Here is a 21,209-nt window from a genome sequence, read left to right as displayed (position 1 = left end):
TCACACCACACCCGTTCCCGCCGCTCCGGGATCGCAGGCAGAGAGAGAAACATCTCAGATCTCTTTAAACATCAAGCGGCTGCCCTGACTGCCGCGGAGGAAGACAAGATGGCGCCGATGCACGCCGAGGACGACCTCAGCGAGGATTCGCAGTCGGCGATGGAGGACGCCAGCAGGAGAGGTACCCGCACTAATCACCCCCTTACCTATGAGGACATGTCTGGCTTTGCGGCGGACATTAACACCTCGTTCTCCGCCGCCATTACAGACCTGAAGACCAGCTTCCTGGTTCTTCAGGAAAAGATGGCTGCTTCAGAGACGGCTGGGAAGCATAGAGACAAACAGATTTCTAGACTGGACAGGGTGGCAAGTGCTCATGCTGTACATTTTATTGAGATAAACAGACATTTAGAGGACTTGGACAACAGGGGAAGGCACAATAACATTAGGGTGCGTGGTATACCGGAATCGGTCATGGCCGAGCAAATTCCCGCTGCGTTGCAGAGAGTTTTCAACACTGTGCTGGACAGGCCGGAGGACACGGGTATTGAATTTTTCAGGGCCCACAGAGCCCTCAGAGCTCGGGGTCCGGATACACTACCCCCTCGGGACATTATATGTTGCTTGCAGAGCTTCTCCCTCAAAGAGGATATCATGTCCAGAGCATGCAGGAATGAGCAGATCATTTTCAACGGGGAAAATATCAAGCTCTTTCAGGACCTCTCGCAAATCAACCTGAAAAATCGCAGGGCTTTGCGCCCTCTCCTGGAAAAGTTGCGAGAAAAGGAGCTACGCTATGCTTGGCGCTTTCCCTTTGCCCTGTCGGTCACGCATGGGGGTAAACACATCATCCTGCATACCCCTGAGGATCTTCCAGAGTTCTGCACAGCGCTCCAACTTGAACCGCTGGACTTACCGGACTGGTACCAAGAATTCTACCCACCGCCCAAAGATAGGAGTCCGCCTCATTCGCCTCTGACCTCCCCGGAGAAACATCACTCTAAGAAAATGAGACAAGGCCGCCATGAGACACTAGGGTCGGGCACTCCTCGGGGCCGTCCTCATTCCTCCAGGAACCTGATGGAAGATTGACAAGCTTGCATGGCGCATACCGTGGCAGGCCCTCATCGGTTTAAGGTTCTCCTTCTGATTCCCATTTGACTGGCCGGAGCTGCACGATTTGAGACTCCTTGTTCCCTTTTTTCTTTTTCTTTTCTTTTTGGTCTGATTTCAGCCTCTGCTTTTGATCCCCATGTTTTATTTTTCTTTATTCTATTTTATTTCATTTTATTATTTTTTAGCCTTTATATCATTTTTCTTCCCCCTTATGTTTCGGGAGTTTTTGTGTTTAGCTTCCATGCTCCACTAGTGTTCTTATACACAGCATCGCCTCACACTGGGTCTTCAGCTGATGAGGAATTGTATGAGACTGACTGTCGCTTTACAGACCTGATAGAGTAATGGACCCATTATCCGGCAGTGGAAGGTCATATTTCACAGTCCCTGATGGCTGCACAGATCTGCATGGCAGAACAACTTTTATCCCCATGTTATCTAAAGGTTTCCCCCTTTTTTTTTTCTTTTTTTTTTACCCCCCCCCCCCTGCAGTGCAACTTGGACATTTGAGCATTCATGGGCTTGGTTGGGCCACGGCCCGACTTTCCGTTCCTAGATTATTACAGTTTTACTTGTTTAACTATAAGATTGATTAACCTCCTCAGGCTGGGCGGACACACAAGTAGGTTGTTGTGTGTGTCGCGCACAGTAGTTGCTGCTGTTCTCGTTGGGTGTCTACATTGACCCCACAATAGTGCCTCGGGTGGATCCAGTTGGGCCCGCCCGTATACACTAACTTTGACCCTCCAGGACGAACTATTCGCCCGCGGAGGGAGTGACTTATACCCTCCACTCTTTTTCTATCGTGCCTTTCTACTCTTACCTATTTTCTCTCTCCTCTCTCTGTATATAACTTGGGGCTATAGAGTGTTAAGATTTAAATTTGTATTACGGTCTGTTTGATATTGTTTTCTTCTAAGGCTTGATTACAGGTGCGGGTGACCCTCTCTCTCTGAGTCTCTATAATGGCGTACTCCGATCTCGGCGGCAGGCCCACGGTCATTTCCCATAACGTTAAAGGTCTCAACATTCCTGAGAAGCGATCCACCCTTTTACGAGAGCTCAGGAAAGGTAGGCCAAGTTTTGTCTTTCTTCAGGAGACGCACTTCCAGACAAATAAGGTACCCAGGCTTACTGACTCCTTCTTTGTGGAAGCACATCATGCCACGAACGAGACTTCTAAGTCAAAGGGGGTCTCGGTCCTGGTAAGCAAGGAGGCCGATTTCGAGCTTTCGGACAAACTGGTGGACCCGGGTGGGAGGTTTATTTTCCTCAGGGGGTCTTGTAGAGGGGTTCCCCTGACGCTGGCGAACGCTTATTTCCCCAACACTGCCCAGCTTACGTTTTGCCACAAATTAATCGACGAGCTGACGGGTTTCTGTAGGGACTGTTTGATTCTAGGGGGGGATTTCAATGTTCCCTTGATCCCAACGGAGGATACTTCTAATGGGAAGTCGATAGTTACCTATAGAGTTCTTAAAAGACTCAAGCAGCTCTTACACTCGTTGGACCTGATTGACACCTGGCGTTACTTGCATCCTGAGGGTAGAGACTACTCTTTTTTCTCTATCCCCCACGGCAGAAACTCAAGACTAGACTACATTTTTATAATGCAGAGGGATATTCCTCTGTTGACGGAAGCCAATATTGGGTTACAAACCATTTCGGACCATTCTCCCATTTCCATTACGCTGAACTTATTTACGCCCCCACCCAAACCAAATATGTGGGGATTGAATTCTTCCCTGTTGACGGACCCAGAGGTGCTCTCCTATCTCACCTCTTCCTTATCAGACTTTTTTAGGCGCAAAACAACTCCGGAGGCTAGCCCCATGGCGATTTGGGAGGCCCACAAGTGCTTCATTAGGGGTGAATTGATCCGAATAGGCACACACAAAAAGAAAGAAAGAAATAAAGAGATAAAAAGACTGACAGAATTCGCTCCCTGGAATCTCTTCATAAACAGTCCCTTGCAATAAACACCGCAACTGCCCTATTAGAAGCTAGACGGTCCCTTAAACAAATTTTTGACACCAATACTAGGAGATTTCTCTTCTTTAAAAAAAAGATTTATTACGAACACGGAGACAAGACGGGCAAGATACTGGCCAGAGCTTTGAGGACCCTTCCGACACGGAATAACATTGCGGGCATCAAGAACAGGGAAGGTAGAATTGATAGGGACGTAACCAGCATAGCTCGACATTTTCATGAATACTATACGAATCTCTACAACCTCCCTTCCCGACATAAATCGTCAGAAGCGCAGCCTGACAGGTGCCAAGTTATAAAAGAGTATCTGCAGTCCGCCAATCTCCCTTCCCTTAGTGCCGACGATGCCGCCCTGTTAGAAAGACCTATAGACATAGCGGAGCTTCGATCGGCCATTAGAGACCTGAAACCTGGTAAGAGCCCTGGCCCAGACGGCCTTACGGCCATTAACTACAAGACGTTTTTGGACCTACTAATTCCCCCTCTCCAGAACGCTTTGGGAGACCTGTCCAGACGGGACCATGTTCCAGACGATTTCTTGGCGGCGTATATTACGGTGCTACCCAAAGAGGGAAAGGATCCCCTGGTTTGTTCAAGCTATAGGCCGATTTCCCTACTTAATATCGACGTGAAGCTCATGGCCAAAATCTTGGCTAACAGGCTGAGGCCTCTGCTTTCCGACCTGATAGGTCCCGACCAGGCTGGGTTCATGCCTGGTAGGGAGGCCAAAGACAACGTGACAAAATCACTGAACCTACTTCACTTGGCTCACCAGCGAAAGATCGAGGGTCTTCTATCAACCGACGCAGAGAAGGCCTTCGATCGAGTAGCATGGGACTACATGTTGGAGACGTGTAGACATGCGGGTCTAGGCCCTAATATGATGGCTTGGATATCGGCCCTCTATCAGAACCCTTCCGCAAAACTCAAGATTAATGGCACGCTCTCGGACACAGTCCACATTAGAAATGGGACGAGACAAGGGTGTCCCTTGTCCCCCCTACTTTTCATTCTATCATTGGAGCCATTTATTAGACACATGTCGAATGACTCTATTCATGGTTTCCAGATCAACCAACGGGTGTTTAAAGTAGCAGCATATGCTGATGATCTGCCATTTTATTTAACTGACCCGCATGTCTCCATCCCGTCCCTGGTGAAGGAGTTCTCCATTTATGGTTCCCTCTCCAACCTTAAAATAAATTACTCTAAGTCTGAAGCCATGAACGTCACGTTGAGTCCGGATTGCTTGACTAAGACTCAGACTAACAGCCCCTTTAGGTGGGTTAGGTCCGCCTTAAAATACCTAGGAATCTGGTTGACACCACATCTATCCTCAATCTTTGAGCGTAACTTCCCCCCTCTCCTTAAAACTATAGAGGGAAGGCTACGGGACTGGCACCCCAAATATTTTTCATGGTTTGGCAGGGCAGCCATCTGCAAGATGACAGTTTTGCCTCAAGTTCTGTACCTACTCCGCACTTTACCCATTAAAATACCCCAAAGCTTTTTTAAAGCTCTACATGCTTCACAGATGAGATTTATCTGGGCACACAGGCCCCCTTGGCTGAAATCCACTCTTTTAATGGGACCTAAGGCCAGGGGGGGTCTGGGTATCCCTGATTTCAAAGGTTACTATCAAGCCGCACATATAGCACGAATAATAGACTGGCACTGTCACCATCGCTTTAAAGACTGGGTCAACATTGAAAACGAGGCAAGCGTAATCCCCCTACGTTTCTCTCCCTGGATACCCATATCTAAATATCCCTCGGCAGTGAAGGCACATCCGCTTATTGGCACCACACTTAAAATTTTTCACGAGCTTACCAAACATTCTAAATTTTCTACCCCCTTAAGCCCTCTTACACCCCTGCTTGATAATCCTGACTTTCTGCCTGGGATTAGCAACCAATTCTTGAATCCATAGGGCTTTGAGAAGCCCCTTCTGGCAAAGCACTGCTTTTCAGACGGGAAAATGAAAGATTTTATGCCCTTCAAAACGGACAACGGTACTCCACGCATGCCCCTTTGGTCATATTTCCAGATACGTAGCTTTGTCAATTCCTCAGATCACAGGGTTCATTTCACAAGAGAACTCACTGAAATAGAATTGGTCTGCTGGAAGGGTGAACTTGTTCCGAGATCGACTTCGATCTCCTACACTTGGATACAAGACTTGAGACCGCGGGACGACAATAGACTCAGAGAGAGATGGTCAGAGGAACTGGGAGTTGCGATCACTGACAAACAGTGGGAGACAGCATGTATCCTGGCCCACAGGTGCTCCCTAAGCACACGAATGCAAGAAACAGCTTTTAAGTTACTGTCTCATTCGTATGCAACGCCAGTGAAACTTCATAAGTGGTACCCGCAAACGTCAGATAGATGCTGGAGGTGTGGCACCGAAGAGGGCACCTTGCTCCATATATGGTGGCAATGCGAAAGGCTGGTACCATTTTGGTCCAAGGTGGTCGAGACGATCGCACAGATCACGGAGACTAGGCTCAGATTAGACGCTGCATGCTGTCGTTTACATATTTCAAACTTCTCTCTCCGGAAGTATAACAATTTGCTCTGAAGACATATGATAAACGCAGCCAATTCCCTAATTCCCCTTTTCTGGAAATCTACAACCATTCCCACCTTGAGGGACTGGCTGAATAAAGTGTCCTACATTTGTGAAATGGAGGACACAGCGGCACAGTCCAACGAATTGGTGACCCGCTATCACAACACCTGGTCTCCGTGGTTTGCATTTAGATTCTTTCAGGCTTACACTATGTTGCAGGCACAAACTTGAACTGTCAGAGTAACCGGGGGGGACTCCGAGGCATCAGGGGGCGGATCGTCCCTAGACGCTAGCTGATAAATATGCTGGTCTATCCGATCTCACACCTAGAATCATTCTGCTACCGCTGGAGGGGACCCTTGTGATACTTCCCCCTACACTCTTGCTCCTCTTTCTTTCTCTCTTTCCTTTTCTCTATACTCCTTACTTTTCCTCTAACTGCCCTTGTTTCTTTCTCTTTGGACCGCAAAGAATAGGAAATTCAGTTAGGCCGGTATTTGAATGTGTATGGCTTGATGTAGCTTCAAAGTGTCGATTAGGTCTGTACACCTTCTGTTATGACCACAATCTGATATGTTTTACCTTTATAGTCAATGTTCTCATCTTGTATACTTTTCGAGCACTTTCTCTGTTCTAAAATGTATATGTGGTATTATGCAATTTCTGTTCTAACGTGTTTTGTACTTTGCTAATAAACTTTTTCTTTAATGGAAAAAAAAAAAAAAAAAATATAAAAGATCGCTGACCTGCCACTTGCTCAATGCTGCAAACGCCTGTATACCCCTACGTTGGAAACAAACTTGCCCCCCCTCTGTAGTGGACTGGCTGAGGAAGGTGGAGGAGGTCGGTAAGCTGGAGGATCTGGTCCTTACGGCACAACACAAACATGAGAAGTATTTGGAAACCTGGACGCAATGGAAAATCATCTATTCAGATGAAGGGACTGAACTGCTGAATCCCTAACCAAGCATGCACAGTCTCCATCTCCGAAGACCTATATACACTGATATTATTCTCGCCCTGGCTGCTTTTGGCCTTTCTTTGGCCTCCCCTCCACCCCCCCCCCCCCTTCCTTCCCCTTCCTCTCACTCCATTTGTGTCCCCCCCCACTCTGTTTCTATCCATTTTCCCGCTAATTTCCTCAGATAATGGGAAATGTGGGGATGGAGTCCAGCTACTTTCAAACTTAGATCAACCGGTTGACCTTTATATGCCAACAGGTTTTTTTGGGTTTTTTTTGCACTTAGCCTGTAATATGACGGTTTTATTGTATTTGGGCTGATGTTTAATGCCATGTGTGATAAGCAACTTGTTTTAACAGCTTGCATTTATATTTATTTCCTATGTATCGCTGGGATTCCATCCCTTTGTTGGTGTTTAATAAAAATTGTATATTTGAAAAAAAGAAAAGGTTACTGCTCCATTCTATTTCAACACTTAACATCTTATGGGAATACTTTTACACAAGACTACAATTAAAGTGGAAAAATAACAAACATGCACCAGTAGTAGAGTACAGCAGATAGCGCCCCCATATCAATCATCTCATATCCATGTGACAATTGACTGGTGTCAACCATGTCATAGTGTAAGAGAATAATAAAAATGTCTCACCACAGATCATCAATTCCAGATTGAGCCTCAGAGTCCCTTACTGTCATTGGGGAGTCTTCCTAACTAGAGTTTGGTGGTTCTTCTGCTGCTGTGGTTGGTTTAAATGCGGCCACCATATTGCTCCTATTGTCCGTTATCACTGTAAGGATCTTTCTCTTTGGTATGTCCCACTCTTGCAAGCATTTGTCCACACATGATTTGATTGACTATGCAGTGTGTGGGTAAGCTACTTGTTCAAGAGCCAACAATATGTGTTCAGGTTATGTTGGTCAACACAAAAGTAACATGCACTTACAGCAAGGAATGAAGCTGTGTGTCAATTTTTTGGCCCACAGATCAGTACAAATAGATACTCTCCAGGCAGCAGCCAGTTTCTTTTTGAATTTTTGTTTTTCATCTTTATACTGTTTGTTACTCACTTTACTTATTTTTGTTTTCTTTGGAATAGTCAGCTTCCTATCTACTGTCTCCATCATGCTAAGAAAGTCCTCATCTTAAATCATTCTCACTGTTAATCCCGTGTGCCCAATCCATCTTGCTATGACCTCCTCCCTGACCTGTTGTTCCTTATAGTACATTTTGTATTTTGAAGCACCTAAAAGAGCAGTGCAAATAGTTTGCTGTGGTGCACTGGCTCATCATTTGAGGTCTTCTGTATCGGTGGTGTTGAATTGGGGGAGAGAATTCACGTTATTCTGATTTTATGTTCTCTCTCACCCCACACATTGTTTTTCTTTGTCTGAATTTCTCACTTCCTGTTCCTCCTCAGTGAGCTTTTCTGGCTGACTAAACACCACTCGGATGACGGTGTGAAGTTTACTGAGGAGAAACAGGAAGTGAGAAATTCAGACAAAGAAAACAAACATTTAGAAGGGAAATCGGAGGAAAACGTAAGTGAACCAACAATGCACTAGCTTAAAGGAACCTATTTAGAAAATAAAAAACTAAGCTTTACAACCACTTTAACATCAAACGTAAAATACATGCGTAGATCTTCAGCAGTGGCATGGGAAATAGGAGGAGCAACTCAGTCTGAGTCCGACTCACCTCAGTGAGCTCTGGACGTGGACGGTGAGGAGGCATCTTGTAATGCACAAGGCTCTGGACGGTCTGAGGACAGTGAGGAGGCCTATAATGCTGCACAATGCTCTGGACGGTGGTCTGAGGAGGCCTGCAATGCTGCAAAGTGCTCTGGATGGTGGTCTGAAGAGGCCTGTAATGCTGCAGAGTGCTCTGGACAGTGGATTGGGGAGGCCAGTAATGCTATAGTGTACTCTGGACAGTGGTCTCAGATAGGTCCGGGGAATGGCCTGTAATGCACAGTGCCCTGGATGCCGGTTGCCAGAGGAGGCTTGTAATGCACACACAGTGCTCCCTGCTCTGGACAGATGGCAGGCCTGTAATTGTATATTACAGTCATACTTACAGTGGGTGCTCTCTGCTCTGAAAGATGGTCGTTGTCGTGACTTATGGGACTTTCGCCGGGAAGACTTGGAAGGCCTGTAATGCACAGTGCTGCTCTGGACAGTTGTCTGGGGACTCAGAGGCCTGTAATGCTGGCTGCACAGTCGCTTGCTTGCTGGGAGCAGAAGCAGGTGGAGCTCCATGGAAACCAGACGTTAGTTCACGAGGGTAAACATCCCTGCCTCACAAGGCGACTTCTAAAGTTATTACATTGACAAAACTTGTCAAGTTGGAAAGCACGGTGCATACACTTGCATGTAGCTGTAACGCACGCAGGAGACTAGCAGCCCATGGCTCCCACTACACTAATGCACTAATGGGACACCCATGTTTTTAGTTTTTTGTACTGTATAACAGCTACAGATCAATTTTATAATAAATTGGAATTTTTTTTTACACTATGAGAGGCCCATATGTCTCTCTCTTTTTTTCTTCATAGCCAACTTATCTTGGCATTTGGACACACGTGTGGCATCGCTGTGGGCTGAGATCTGAGGAGCAGATCGAGGACATCCCTTGTCTAGGATAGACCAAAGCAATTTTTGTCTCCTCTCTTTCATATAACAAGTGAGACGACACCATTTGGTGAGTGGGGACTCATATCAGACAGCGTTGCACTGGTGACACAAGTAATGAACACTATATTTGATGAGAGCACAAGGCACTTTATTATTTGATGAGGGCTTGTTTTCAACATATCACTTTATTGATTTGGGACTGAGCACTTTGTTTAATAACTTTAGGCACATTGATATACAATTCATTGACACTGTTTTACCATTTTATTGTAATATCTGCACAATATTTAAATTGGTTAACACTGCAAGTACTATCTGCACTCAGGATTTAACCCTGCAGGCCTTTGAGGTTTATACATCTAAATTAATTGAAATAGCAGCTGCAGATGTTTAATAGTGTCGTGATTGTGTTTTATAAAATGTATAAAATTGACACATGTTAGCGCAATATGTTCATTATGTGTATTATTTAGCTTTACAGATATTACGCATTTTCTAGTGAAATGGTTGTAATTTCCCAACCAACCCTTATGTTGTAAAACATGTCAATCACAAACCAGTTAAATGAAAAAAAAAAGTCAGAATGTGTCAGCTTAAAAACAAAACAAATATGTCTAGGATAAAAATTGTGCATGCTTGCAAAGCAACTCAAAGTTGTCAATAAGCAATGCATCAAAAACCATTACAAACCATTAATGACAGTTTCAAAACTATTATTCTACCTCTGGCTTCATGTTCATATCAAATGCATATTACACATTTATTCATGTATGTGCATCCTGATTGCATATGTATGTGCGTGCGTTTGCATGGAAGGGGTTTTTTGATTTTGTTTTAGAACCCTTTTCCACTGATGCACTTTTGCCAGGCTGGAATGCAGGTTCCAGCGGGACAAACACACATTAAAATAATTGTCCTTTAAATCCTATGAGACTTATCACATCGCTACTCTGCATTTGCGCTATGTTTCAAAGATGCACCCTCCATTGTAGTCAAAGGGAAACACACCAAAAATGGACTAGCAACTCACCCAGGGTTCGCCTTTAAGTGCATTTTTGGGGTCATTATGCTGGTTTATAACTACTTGCTGACCGCCCTATAGCACTTTTACTGCTACAGGGCTGCAGTCGTGCGCTGGACCATGTGTATATACATGATTGTACACTTCTTTCTGCCTGCAGGTGGTGAGAGCGAGCTGGCAGACCGCCACTTCTGATGTGATCATTCACAGCAGAATACAATCTGTGGTTGTCAGGCATTCGATGTCTGCCAGCACCCACCAATCATCGGGCAGAGACTCAGAACAGAGTCTGAGAACAAGGCAGAGTTCCATTCTGACAGGGGGTGAAGGGATGGATTGTGTTTTCCTGCAAAGCGGGGACTCAAATCCATCTCTTCCCCTAGCAAAAGCAAAACACATAGTAAAGACAAACACTGGCTAGGCACACATTTGACCCTTTGATCGCCCTAGGTTTAAACTTTCCAGCCAGTGTCATTAGTACAGTGACAGTGCCTATTATTAGCACTGATCACTGTATTAGTGCCACTGGTTTTGACACAGAGTAGGAAAAAGGGCATACATTTTATTTGGTTAAAGTGTTGCATCACAGCGCAGCTGTTAGTTAAAATATCACAGTGCCATATCACAAAAAGTGGCCTGGTCATAAAGGGGGGTAAATCTTCTGGAGGTGAAGTAGTTAAGGAGCGGGCACCCACCAGCTCCCTAACAACCAGTGAATAGCTGATTGTTAAGGAGGAGGCACATTCTGGCTTCCTTAAAAATCAGCAGGTATGTAAACAATACCGCCTCGCATAGCCCCCCATGTTTGGTGGTCATCAATAGTGGGGGAGTTCAGTCTTCCATCTGGTGGATGTCATATTCTGGGAGCCCATGTTCCCCGCTGTTCTGCCTTGTCTCCCCCCTCCTCCGGTAGTAGCATCGCTCCTGCAGAAGTGGAGCTGGTGCATACTTACCATTGGGGGGAGGCATTATCACTGGTTGCTAAGGATGCCAGGGGGTTAAAGCTCCTTAACAACCAATGAATAACCCGTTTTTAAGGAGCCAGCACCCAACGCTGTCCTTAGACAGCTAGTCACGCATAGAGACTGTAATGCAACACATTAAAAATGCACCTTTTTGTTATTTAGAAGCACTTCAGTATGGAAGAAGCTGAGCTGCAGTGTGGAAGCAGCCTTATAATGTTCTGATATTTTCCTTGTGATGGAGAAGAAAGCATTTATTTTGCCACATCATTCTCCACACAGATAACATCTACTTTAAACAAAAAAAATCTGCATGTTTAATGTAAAAACAAACCTACAGACACAGGTGTATCTTCACTTCACTGGGCCACAGCTATGGCAGTGGCAAAGACAGGGTTAATCATGTTAATCATGTTCACCCATAACCATTCAAGGAGAACACAAATAGTTCCAGCTATGATGGCTTTGTGCTTTATTTATAGCCATACAAATTTTACTGGACTTGTAATTGAAAGATTATAGCAAATTTAAACCCACCCATTTAAAGGTCAGCTTTAAAATGGGAACTGGCAAAGACTAAACCAATATCTACAGCTGTGCTCATAAGTTTACATACCCTGGCAGAATTTATGATTTCTTGGCTATTTTTCTGAGAATATGAATGATAACACAAAACATTTCTTTCACTCACAGTTAATGTTTGGCTGATGCCATTTATTTTCAAACAAGTGTGTGTGTGTGTGTGTGTGTGTGTGTGTGTGTGTGTGTGTGTGTGTGTGTGTGTGTGTGTGTGTGTGTGTGTGTATAAAAGGTCAATGAGTTTCTGGACTCCTGACAGACCCTTGCATCTTTAATCCAGTGCTGCACTGTCATTTCTGGATTCCAAGTCATGGGAAAAGAATTGTCAAAGGATCTGCATTAAATGGTATAGAACAGTAAAGGGATATAAAAAGATATCCAAGGAATTGAGAATGACAATCAGCAGTGTTCAAACTCTAATCAATAAGTGGAAAATGAGGGGTTCTGTTGAAACCACACCACAGTCGGGTAGACCAACTAAAATTTCAGCCACAACTGCCAGGAAAATTGTTTGGGATGCAAAGGTAAACCCACAAATAACTTCAGGTGAAATACAGGCCTATGGAAACATGTGGTGTGGCTGTTTTAAGATGCACAATAATAAGGCACTTGAAGAAAGATGGGCTGCATGGTTGAGTCTCCAGAAGAAAGCCATTATTACACAAATGCCACAAAGTATCCCACCTACAATATGCCAAACAGCACAGAGACACGCTTCAAACCTTCTGCCACGAAGATATTGGGAGTGATAAGACCAAATTGAGATTTTTGACCACAACCATAAACTCTACATTTGGAGAGGAGTTAACAAGGCCTATAATGAAAGGCACACCATTTCTACTATGAACAATGGCAGCAAATCACTTCTGTTTTGGGGATGTGTGAGCTACAAAAGGCACAGGGAATTTGGTCAAATTCGATGGAAAGATGAATGCAGTATGTTCTCAAAAAATACCGGAGGAACATTTGCATTCATTAGCCAGGAAGCTGCATATGGGACATCTCCTGACCTCAATATAATTGAGCCACTCTGGGAAGATGTCAAACGTGCAGTTCATGCAAGACAGCCCAAGAATTTACAGGAACCGGAGGCTTTTTGCCAAGAGGAATGGGCAGCTTTATCATCTGAGAAGATAAAGAGCCTCATCCACAAATACCACAAACAACTTTACGCTGTCATTAATGTTAATGGGGGCAATACGCAGTATTAGGAACTGGGGTATTTAAACTTTTGATCAGGGTCATTTGGGTAGTTCCTGTTGTCATTATGATTTAAAGAGAGTAAACACAGTTGATTGAAAATAAAAGGCTTCAGTCAAACACTAACCAGGAGTGAAAGAAATGTTTTTGAGTTATCATTCATATTCTCTGAAAAATGGCCAAGAAATCAAATTCTGGCAGGGTATGTAAACTTATGAGTACAACTGTATATGGCAAAATAATGTTTTCTTTTCTATAAATGGTAGTGTAGAATTGTACTTTGCTCAATAAAACTGGAGAGAACCTTCAAAGACAAAAACTAGAGGTTCCCATTAAATGGATAAACAATTGATTTGTTATATAGTTGTTCTTTTATTTTTTTATTAAGGTTATAAACCATACAGATATAATATTGTACAATACAGTATATAGAAGTACCAATACATGATAACATTATTGACATACAGCATTGGTCATTAAGGAACCAGTGTAACACTATTTTGGGCTATGACTATAATTCTAAAGAACGGAAGACACATCCTCCGAAGAGGAACTGCATGACCGGGGGCACGCCCAACTAAGACAAGGGGTCATCTTAGCCATGAAACAATCACGGTAGCCTGTCATTATGTTTGAATACACACCGGGGAGTGAAACCAAGCGGCCAGCTTGGCCAGCAGTCCTACATCACTCCCCAAACTACCAAAGTGTTTAATAAGTAGGAAAAAGGAGGAAATGGAAAAGAAAAAGGAAGGAGAAATGGATAAAGAAAGAAACAGCAAGCTTCTTCTGGGGCACTAAGAGGTTAGCCTCAGAGCTAACAAGACTGTCCCTGTCAGGCAGGTGATCCAGGGGTCCCAGTTTCTTTCAAATTAGGGAAGCTTGTCCTGCAAAATGGTAGAGGTGTTTGTTTGACATTATCCAGGACAACATGCTCATTAAGAGGTCAAAAGATAGCACTGGGTATTTCCAGGATCTTGCCATCGTTATTCTAGCTGCTGTATAAATGAAAGAAATTAAGCATTGGGTGAGTCTCGGGGCTCCCCCAACAGGGTATCTGAGGAGTACCTGTTAGTCAGTACTTAGTCAGGTTGATCCCTTTGAGAGAATAGATAAAATTGTAGATTCATATGCAGAATCTACAAGCTTTTGGGCACATACACCATACGTGATATGCAGTTTCGTCTTGGTCGCACCCTCAAAAACACAGTGGGGAGGCTCCTAGCGCACATTAGGCAATTCTAGCAGGGGCCATGTATCATCACATTAGTACTTTGTCCCTCTATTAGGGAGGTGTTTATAACTGATTTTGCAGCCCCTTGTGCCAGTCTATGGCACTCTGCAGGGTCCAAAGCCTCCCCTATATCCTGTTCCTATTTTTCCATATAAGGAAGTTTGTCATCTGTGAAGGTCAGAATGCTGTAAACCTTAGATATATACCTCAAACAGGTGTCAATGCGTTTACATAGGTATTCCAGGCGCGTTGTGGTAGATACCTTGGAAACCCTTTTCAGTGAAGATATAAAGTGGGCTTGTTACATACCTGTTCATAATAAAACTCTCTCCTTTCAACTTCATTTTCAGCTTCATTTAATGTTAGACACCACTGAAATTCAGCAGCTTTACACAATCGAAGGACTTCTGATAGATCACGACCTTCTCCTGGCTTTTCTAAAGAAAAATTGACATCACTGAATGAGAATTGAGAATTTTTGGGAAGTTCATCTATTTTTTCCCCACGCGCTATTGCACACTCATCAATACAATGCTGTGAAAAAGTACTTGCCCCCTTTCTGATTTTTTATTTTGTATATTTGTCACACTTAAATGACCCAAATCATCAAACTAATTTTATTATTACACAGAGATAACCAGAGTAAATATGAAATTCAGTTATTAAATGATGGTTTCATTTATTAAAGAAAAAAAGCTGTCCAAACCTGCCTTTTTTGTGAAAAAGTAAATGCCCCCTAAACCTAATGTCAGAACATTCGAGGTTAAAAATATTTATATTCAATATATATATATAGATATATATATATAGGCCTTTCTATATTTTTCATGGATGCTTTGAGCAAAACCAAAGCCATCTTGTTTAACCACTTCAATACAAGGCACTTAAACGCCTTCCTGCCCGGACCAATTTTGAGCTTTCCGCACTGTCACACTTTGAATGACAATTACGTAGTCATGCTACACTGTACCCAAATGACATTTTTTCCCACAAATAGAGCTTTCTTTTGGTGGTATTTAATCACCTCTACGGTTTTTATTTTTTGCTAAATAAAAAAATACTGAAAATTTTGAAAAAAAAAACTTTTTTTGTTTGTTTCAGTTTCAAAACTTTGTAAATAAGTACATTTGCTCCTTCACTGATGGGCACTGATGGGCACCAATGATGTGGCACCAATGAAGTGGCATTGATGGACACTGATAGGCGGCACTGATGGGTGGCACTGATGGGCGGCACGGATGGGTGGCACACATTGGCACGGATGGGTGGCACAAATTGGCACGGATGGGTGGCACAAATTGGCACTGATAGCTGGCACGGATTGGCATGGATGGGCGGCACAGATGGGCATGGATAGGCGGCACAGGTGGTCATGGACAGGCGGCACAGGTGGGCACTGATAGGCGGCACAGGTGGGCACTGATAGGCGGCACAGGTGGGCACTGATAGGCGGCACAGGTGGGCACTGACAGGCGGCACAGGTGGGCACTGACAGGCGGCACAGGTGGGCACTGACAGGCGGCACAGGTGGGCACTGACAGGCGGCATTGTATTATGTTGTACTGTACTAATGGATGCCAATCAGTGCCAAACAATGCATGCCAATCAGTGATGCCCACTGTGGGCACTGATTGGCATCCATTATGGGCACTGATTGGCATCCATTGTGGGCACTGACTGGCATCCCTGGTGGTCTAGGGATGATTACCTTGTCCTGGTCATCCCTGGTGGTCTGGTGGCATCCTTGGTGGTCCAGTGTGGGCATCCTCGGGGGGGGGGGGGGGGGGCTGCGCTGATAATCGATCAGCACAGACCCCCCCCCCCCCCCCCCCCCGTCCCGTCAGAGGAGCAGCCGATCGGCTCTCCTCTACTCGCGTCTGACAGACGCGAGTGAGGAAAAGCCGATCACTGGCTTTTTCTATTTACACTGTGATCAGCCGTGATTGGACACGGCTGATCACGTGGTAAAGAGTCTCCGTCTGAGACTCTTTACCGAGATCGTAGTTGCAGGGTGTCAGACTATAGGGCGGGCGGCAAGTGGTTAAAGGAGTTCTTCTTTTTAGAGGTTAATTTGAGTTCACTGTCTTTAATGAATAGGCATTGTTTTTCTGTTTTACAATGAGACTATGTCTGGTTATACCAAGCTCCCCAGACCATAATTCAAAGGTTTGAATATTTCGTAAAATAAACCAGATAAGGGGAGATTCCATAGACCTTATATAGTTTAGGGAATCATATTTCAAATGAGTTTACAAACCTTAATAGTATTTTCAGAATAAACCACATAACAAAAAGGGGGCTTACTCAAATACAACCACATGACATGTTATAATATTACTCAAGTATGAGTAGTATATTAACCAAAAGGTATATCATATTATTATATTGAAATGCTTATATACATAATTAAGCGTATGATGTCATATTTATTAAATTATGTATTTTAAATAATGTTTTCTTTCACAATATGTGTAGCGGACAACATTTTGGACAAAATGTCATACGCATGTAAATTTAGTTTTTGCTTCAGAACAGTAGGGGCTCTGAGGGTTAATTACGTAGGCTGGCCTTGACATCAGTCTGGCCGGGCTATGTTGGAAGTTCTGCCTGGTCATGTGAGCAGTGAGGTTCACATGACAGGCCAGAACCAGGCCTGGTTGGACGTTTTAAGTATCAACCTTCTTGGAACCAATCAGTGGGAGTGCTGGGCCCCACTGGGGAGTCTGGGAAGGGATACTTAAGATGTGTGGGTCACGTGTTTAAGGGAGAGGAGTTTGTGAGGCCCATGTGGTCTGTTCTGGTTCCAGGACCAGGGTAGCTCGACATCCCACAACATGTTCCTGTTAGAGGCCACTAATAGACCTGCCTGGTCTGGGGTAGGGATCTGTCTGGTCTCGAGTCTTGGAACCTGCTGGTCCGAGGCACAGTAACTGAGGGAGGATTTGAGGTGTCCGGGTGTGCTTTCGGCTTGGAGAGGCGCCACAGCTCATGGAGGTGACCGGGGGAGGACTCTTCGGAGGAGGGCCGACAAGTGGCATCCTGAGAAGTCCCTGGTTACTGAGTTGGGAAGGACATTGACAAATTCCCATTTTTCCAGTACCATATATAATTCAAGTCCCAGGGGTTTAGGGGCGCCAGAGGATTAAGACACATTACCCACTGTAAAAAGCTACAGACCAAAGAATGGGAAAACAAGCGGACATGAAAACAATACGTACAAGGCTGAGACCTGGCTCTTGATGGTACTCAAGGTCTGCCCATTTGCATAAAGTCAAGGATTCTACCTATGACATATGTACTGGGATGCCAACCCTGGATTGACACCAGGAGGCAGACTCTATGATAAATCATTCTGGAAGCTGGCTTTCTTGCATTAACCAAGGTAGAAATCACAGGGCCTAAGCCCACCACTCTTGAAAATGTGGGTTTCAATATCCAAACCATCAAATTTAGCATTTGTAAGGCATGATGGAACACTGGACCTTGGGATAACAGGTCTGGACATGACAGTAGGATCCACGGGGAACCTACTGCCATCTTTACTATTTCTACATACCAAGCTCTTCTGGGCCACCAGAAGTACTGACTTCTTTTCCTGCCCGATCCTGCAAAGGAGTCGTGGCAGTAGCAGAATAGGAGGGAATGCATAAATCAGTGAGAGCTGATGCCATGGAGTCATCAACACATCTGTCCCAGATGCAAGAGGATCCCTTGTTCTTGACACAAAGTTGTTGATCTTGTTGTTAAACCTGGACGCAAACAGATCTACATCCAGAATCCCCCATCTTTGGCATATGGCCAAGAAGATGTCAAGGTGAAGAGACCATTCCCCTGGGACTAACTGCCGGCAACTTAAATAGTCCGCCTGCCAGTTCTCTACCCCCGGGATGAAGTTTGCCGATATGCACGGCACATGCTTTCCTGCCCAGATTAAAATCTGGTTCACGTCTCCCTGAGCTGCACGACCCCTGGTGCCTCCTTGGTGATTGATATAAGCCGCTGCTGTGGCATTGTCGGACTCGATCCTGACAGGGCAACCCTGGAACCTGAGTATCCAGGCCTTTAGGGCAAGATAAGCCGCACAGATCTTCAGAATGTTGATGGGTAAGGACCTCACGGTCTTGGACCATCTCCCTTGGACAGTCATCTGTTCGAGAACTGCTCCCTAACCCGAAAGACTGGCATCTGTTGTTACCACTGCACCGTTACCACCACAACTGGTAAAAGGGATTTTCCTTTTTGCAGATTTTCGGGTATCAGCCACCAACTGAGGCTCCGATGGGATGCAGGAGAAAGTCACATCAGAAAATCTAACGCCTGAACCTTCTTGTTCCCGGAAGACAGGATACTGTTTTGCAGCAGTCTCTAATGAAACTGAGCATAGGGAACTGCTTCGAATGAAGCCACCATCTTCCCCAGCAGCCTCATACAAAGGCAAATAGAAGGACCCTTCTTTGCCCTGACTACCTGACTCAGTTCCTTTACGGCACTGATCTTTGCCTGGGGTAAAAATACCCTCTTCCGGGCTGTATCTATGACCAGACCCAAATACTCTAGGCTTCTTACTGGCTTTAAATAATTCTCCAAGTTGGGGACCCAACCTTGGTACTCCAGGTAGTTGACTGTGGTGACCAAGTTTTGGTCCAAGCGGGCTACCGACCGGTCTATCAAGAGCAGGTCGGCTAGGTATGCTATTACTGTTATACCTTCGGGCCCTTAATCTGGCCAGAGGCAGGGCCAAGATTTTTGTAAACACCCGAGGTGTAGTAGCTAGCCCGAAAGGCAGAGCTACAAAATCAAAGTGGCATTTTTCTACTTCGAAAAGCATGTACTTTTGATGAGCAGGGAAAATAGGTACATGCAGGTAAGCTTCCTTGATGTCTATTGACGCCAGAAGTTCTCCTCCTTGTAGGATGGAGACTACCGATCTGATCGATTCCATGCGAAAGGACCATACTTTTAGGAATCAGTTTAGATCATTGAAATCTAGAATGGGCCTGACAGCTCCATTAGGCTTTGGTACCGTGAAAAGGTTTGAATAAAACCCCAATCCCTGCTCTTGCGTGAGAACTACCATAATAACTTTTTGTGACAATAGTCGCTCCGCTAGAAAGAGAGACTTCTTTTTCTCTGGGTCTCTGGGAACATTTGATCAGAGGAAACGAGGAGAGGGGAATTCTCGGAACTCTAGTTTGTAACAGAGTTATTGTGGAGAGAACATATCTGTCCTGAAAATCCTCCTGCCAGAGCCTTGAGAACTGTAGCAGTCTTCCCCCCACCCAAGCAAGTGGGGGCGCCCCTTCATAAAGAGGCTTTAGCATTTTATAGACTTCCTCCCCCAGGACTTTTTTTCCTGGGGTTGACTCTGAGATTTAGTTCTCGAGCCTGACGGAGGAGAGTACACTTGAAAGGGGGATGTTAACTCCTCTTTAAACCGGCAAGAGGGTGCCTTTCCCACTAGAGATCTTTTGGATAATAATTGTCCAAATCCTCTCCAAACAGCCTTGCACCAGGAAAAGCTTCTTACATGATGATTCGGCTGACCAATCTTTCAACCGTAAGATTCTATGCATATGCACCAACCCAAGCGTAAGGCGAGAGGTCTGGAGGATAGAATCTCTGATAGCATCAACAACAAAACACAAAGCCGCTGGTAGGTTGGCCAACCCCCAAGCTTGCTGTTCAGGTAAAACCTTGAGGACCTGTTTAACATGGTCTCTCAAGTATTGACAAACTCGGATTGCTGCCCCTGCAGGTTGAACCTGCCAAGGAGAAAAAAAAACGTTTTTTAACAGGAATTCCAATTTTTTATCAGTTGAATACCTAAGCATCTGAGCGTCAACAGGACAAGTCAGACTTTTATTGATATGGCGGCGTCAATAGCTGGTATACCCCACATCTTAGTAAATTTTTCCTCTATAGGATAAAGTGTTGAAAACTTTTTTAGGAGGGAAACAATGTTTATCTGGGTGATCCCACTCAGAATAAGAAGCTTTTCCAGTAAACTATGAACAGGAAAGGCATGTGCAGTTTGAGGATGATTCAGTGAACCCAAACAAGAGGAGGGTTCTTTAACTGACTCAGATACGGACAACTAAAATGTGAAGCGGACTAATCCAGCAAGGATTTGCACCAACACCTTCTCATCCTGAGAAGCTGAAAAGGACCCTTCTCCGCTTGATTCCTCAAAAGAGGAATCATCAGTCTCATCCCCATCCTCTGAGGGGGATTCCTCTCCTTTTTCCCCAGTGTTCCTCTGTTTGAGTCCTGGGTGGCAGAGGGGGAACTAGTGAGTTTTCTTCCACTGAGTGAAGATGCAATTAAGTCCACCAATATTTCCTCTAGCCCATTTATAGTTGAGGAAAAAACCTCCTGTGTAATGCATACAGGGGCTGAAGTGCCAGAGGCAGATGCAGCCCCTGACCCCAAAAGCTCACCCTGGCCAGCTTCCCCAGGTCCTTCAGGGGGGAAGGTTCTGCAGAGGGGGGTCCTCAGAGCCTGAGGGAGATCCCTTTGAGCCCCCGTTTTTGGAGTATTTGTACCTCTTCTGCCGATAGTGCCAAGCAACAAAGGTAGAGGTACCACAAAAAAAGCTCTGACTGCTGGGCAATATAGCTCAGCAACTGCCACTGCTACCAAGACCCAGTCTGGTGCTTAAAGCGGGAGTAAACCCAGTTTCAAAAAGCACTTACATTCCTGGCATGCCGGAAATGCTAACTTTCACATTGGTTGTGCTCTGAACCAAACTTTCAAACTATCCAATGGCTGGTTTCATAACTGATCACATGTGCGGCATTATGGCAGTTGAAGAATCATTAGAGGCCAAGATGGCAGCTTCCTTGACTGAAGAACGATAGAAGGGTTTACTTCCACTTTAAGTAAATGCTGTCAGGGAATGTCTGTGTCCCAGACTCAAATGCACCTGTCAGCCCTGTGT

The 21,209-nt window shown here is 44.8% G+C and overlaps 1 protein-coding gene across 6 annotated transcripts in view; it reads right to left on the bottom strand.

The window, feature by feature from the left end:
* ZFYVE26 (zinc finger FYVE-type containing 26) overlaps positions 1-21,209 on the bottom strand; it is a 1,794,472-nt gene that overhangs the window by 571,075 nt on the left and 1,202,188 nt on the right. For all 6 annotated transcript variants that reach the window (XM_077465059.1, XM_077465061.1, XM_077465063.1 and 3 more), the window contains one exon: positions 14,582-14,709. In XM_077465059.1, the coding sequence (XP_077321185.1) occupies positions 14,582-14,709 (128 nt within the window). The remainder of the gene's footprint in view (positions 1-14,581; positions 14,710-21,209) is intronic.

The sequence above is a fragment of the Lithobates pipiens genome, unplaced genomic scaffold (genome assembly GCF_037356315.1).
Source record: "Lithobates pipiens isolate NorthernLeopardFrog02 unplaced genomic scaffold, aLitPip1_a1.2 Scaffold_30, whole genome shotgun sequence".
Lineage (NCBI taxonomy): Eukaryota > Metazoa > Chordata > Amphibia > Anura > Ranidae > Lithobates > Lithobates pipiens.
This window is presented reverse-complemented; position numbering and strand designations above follow the sequence as displayed.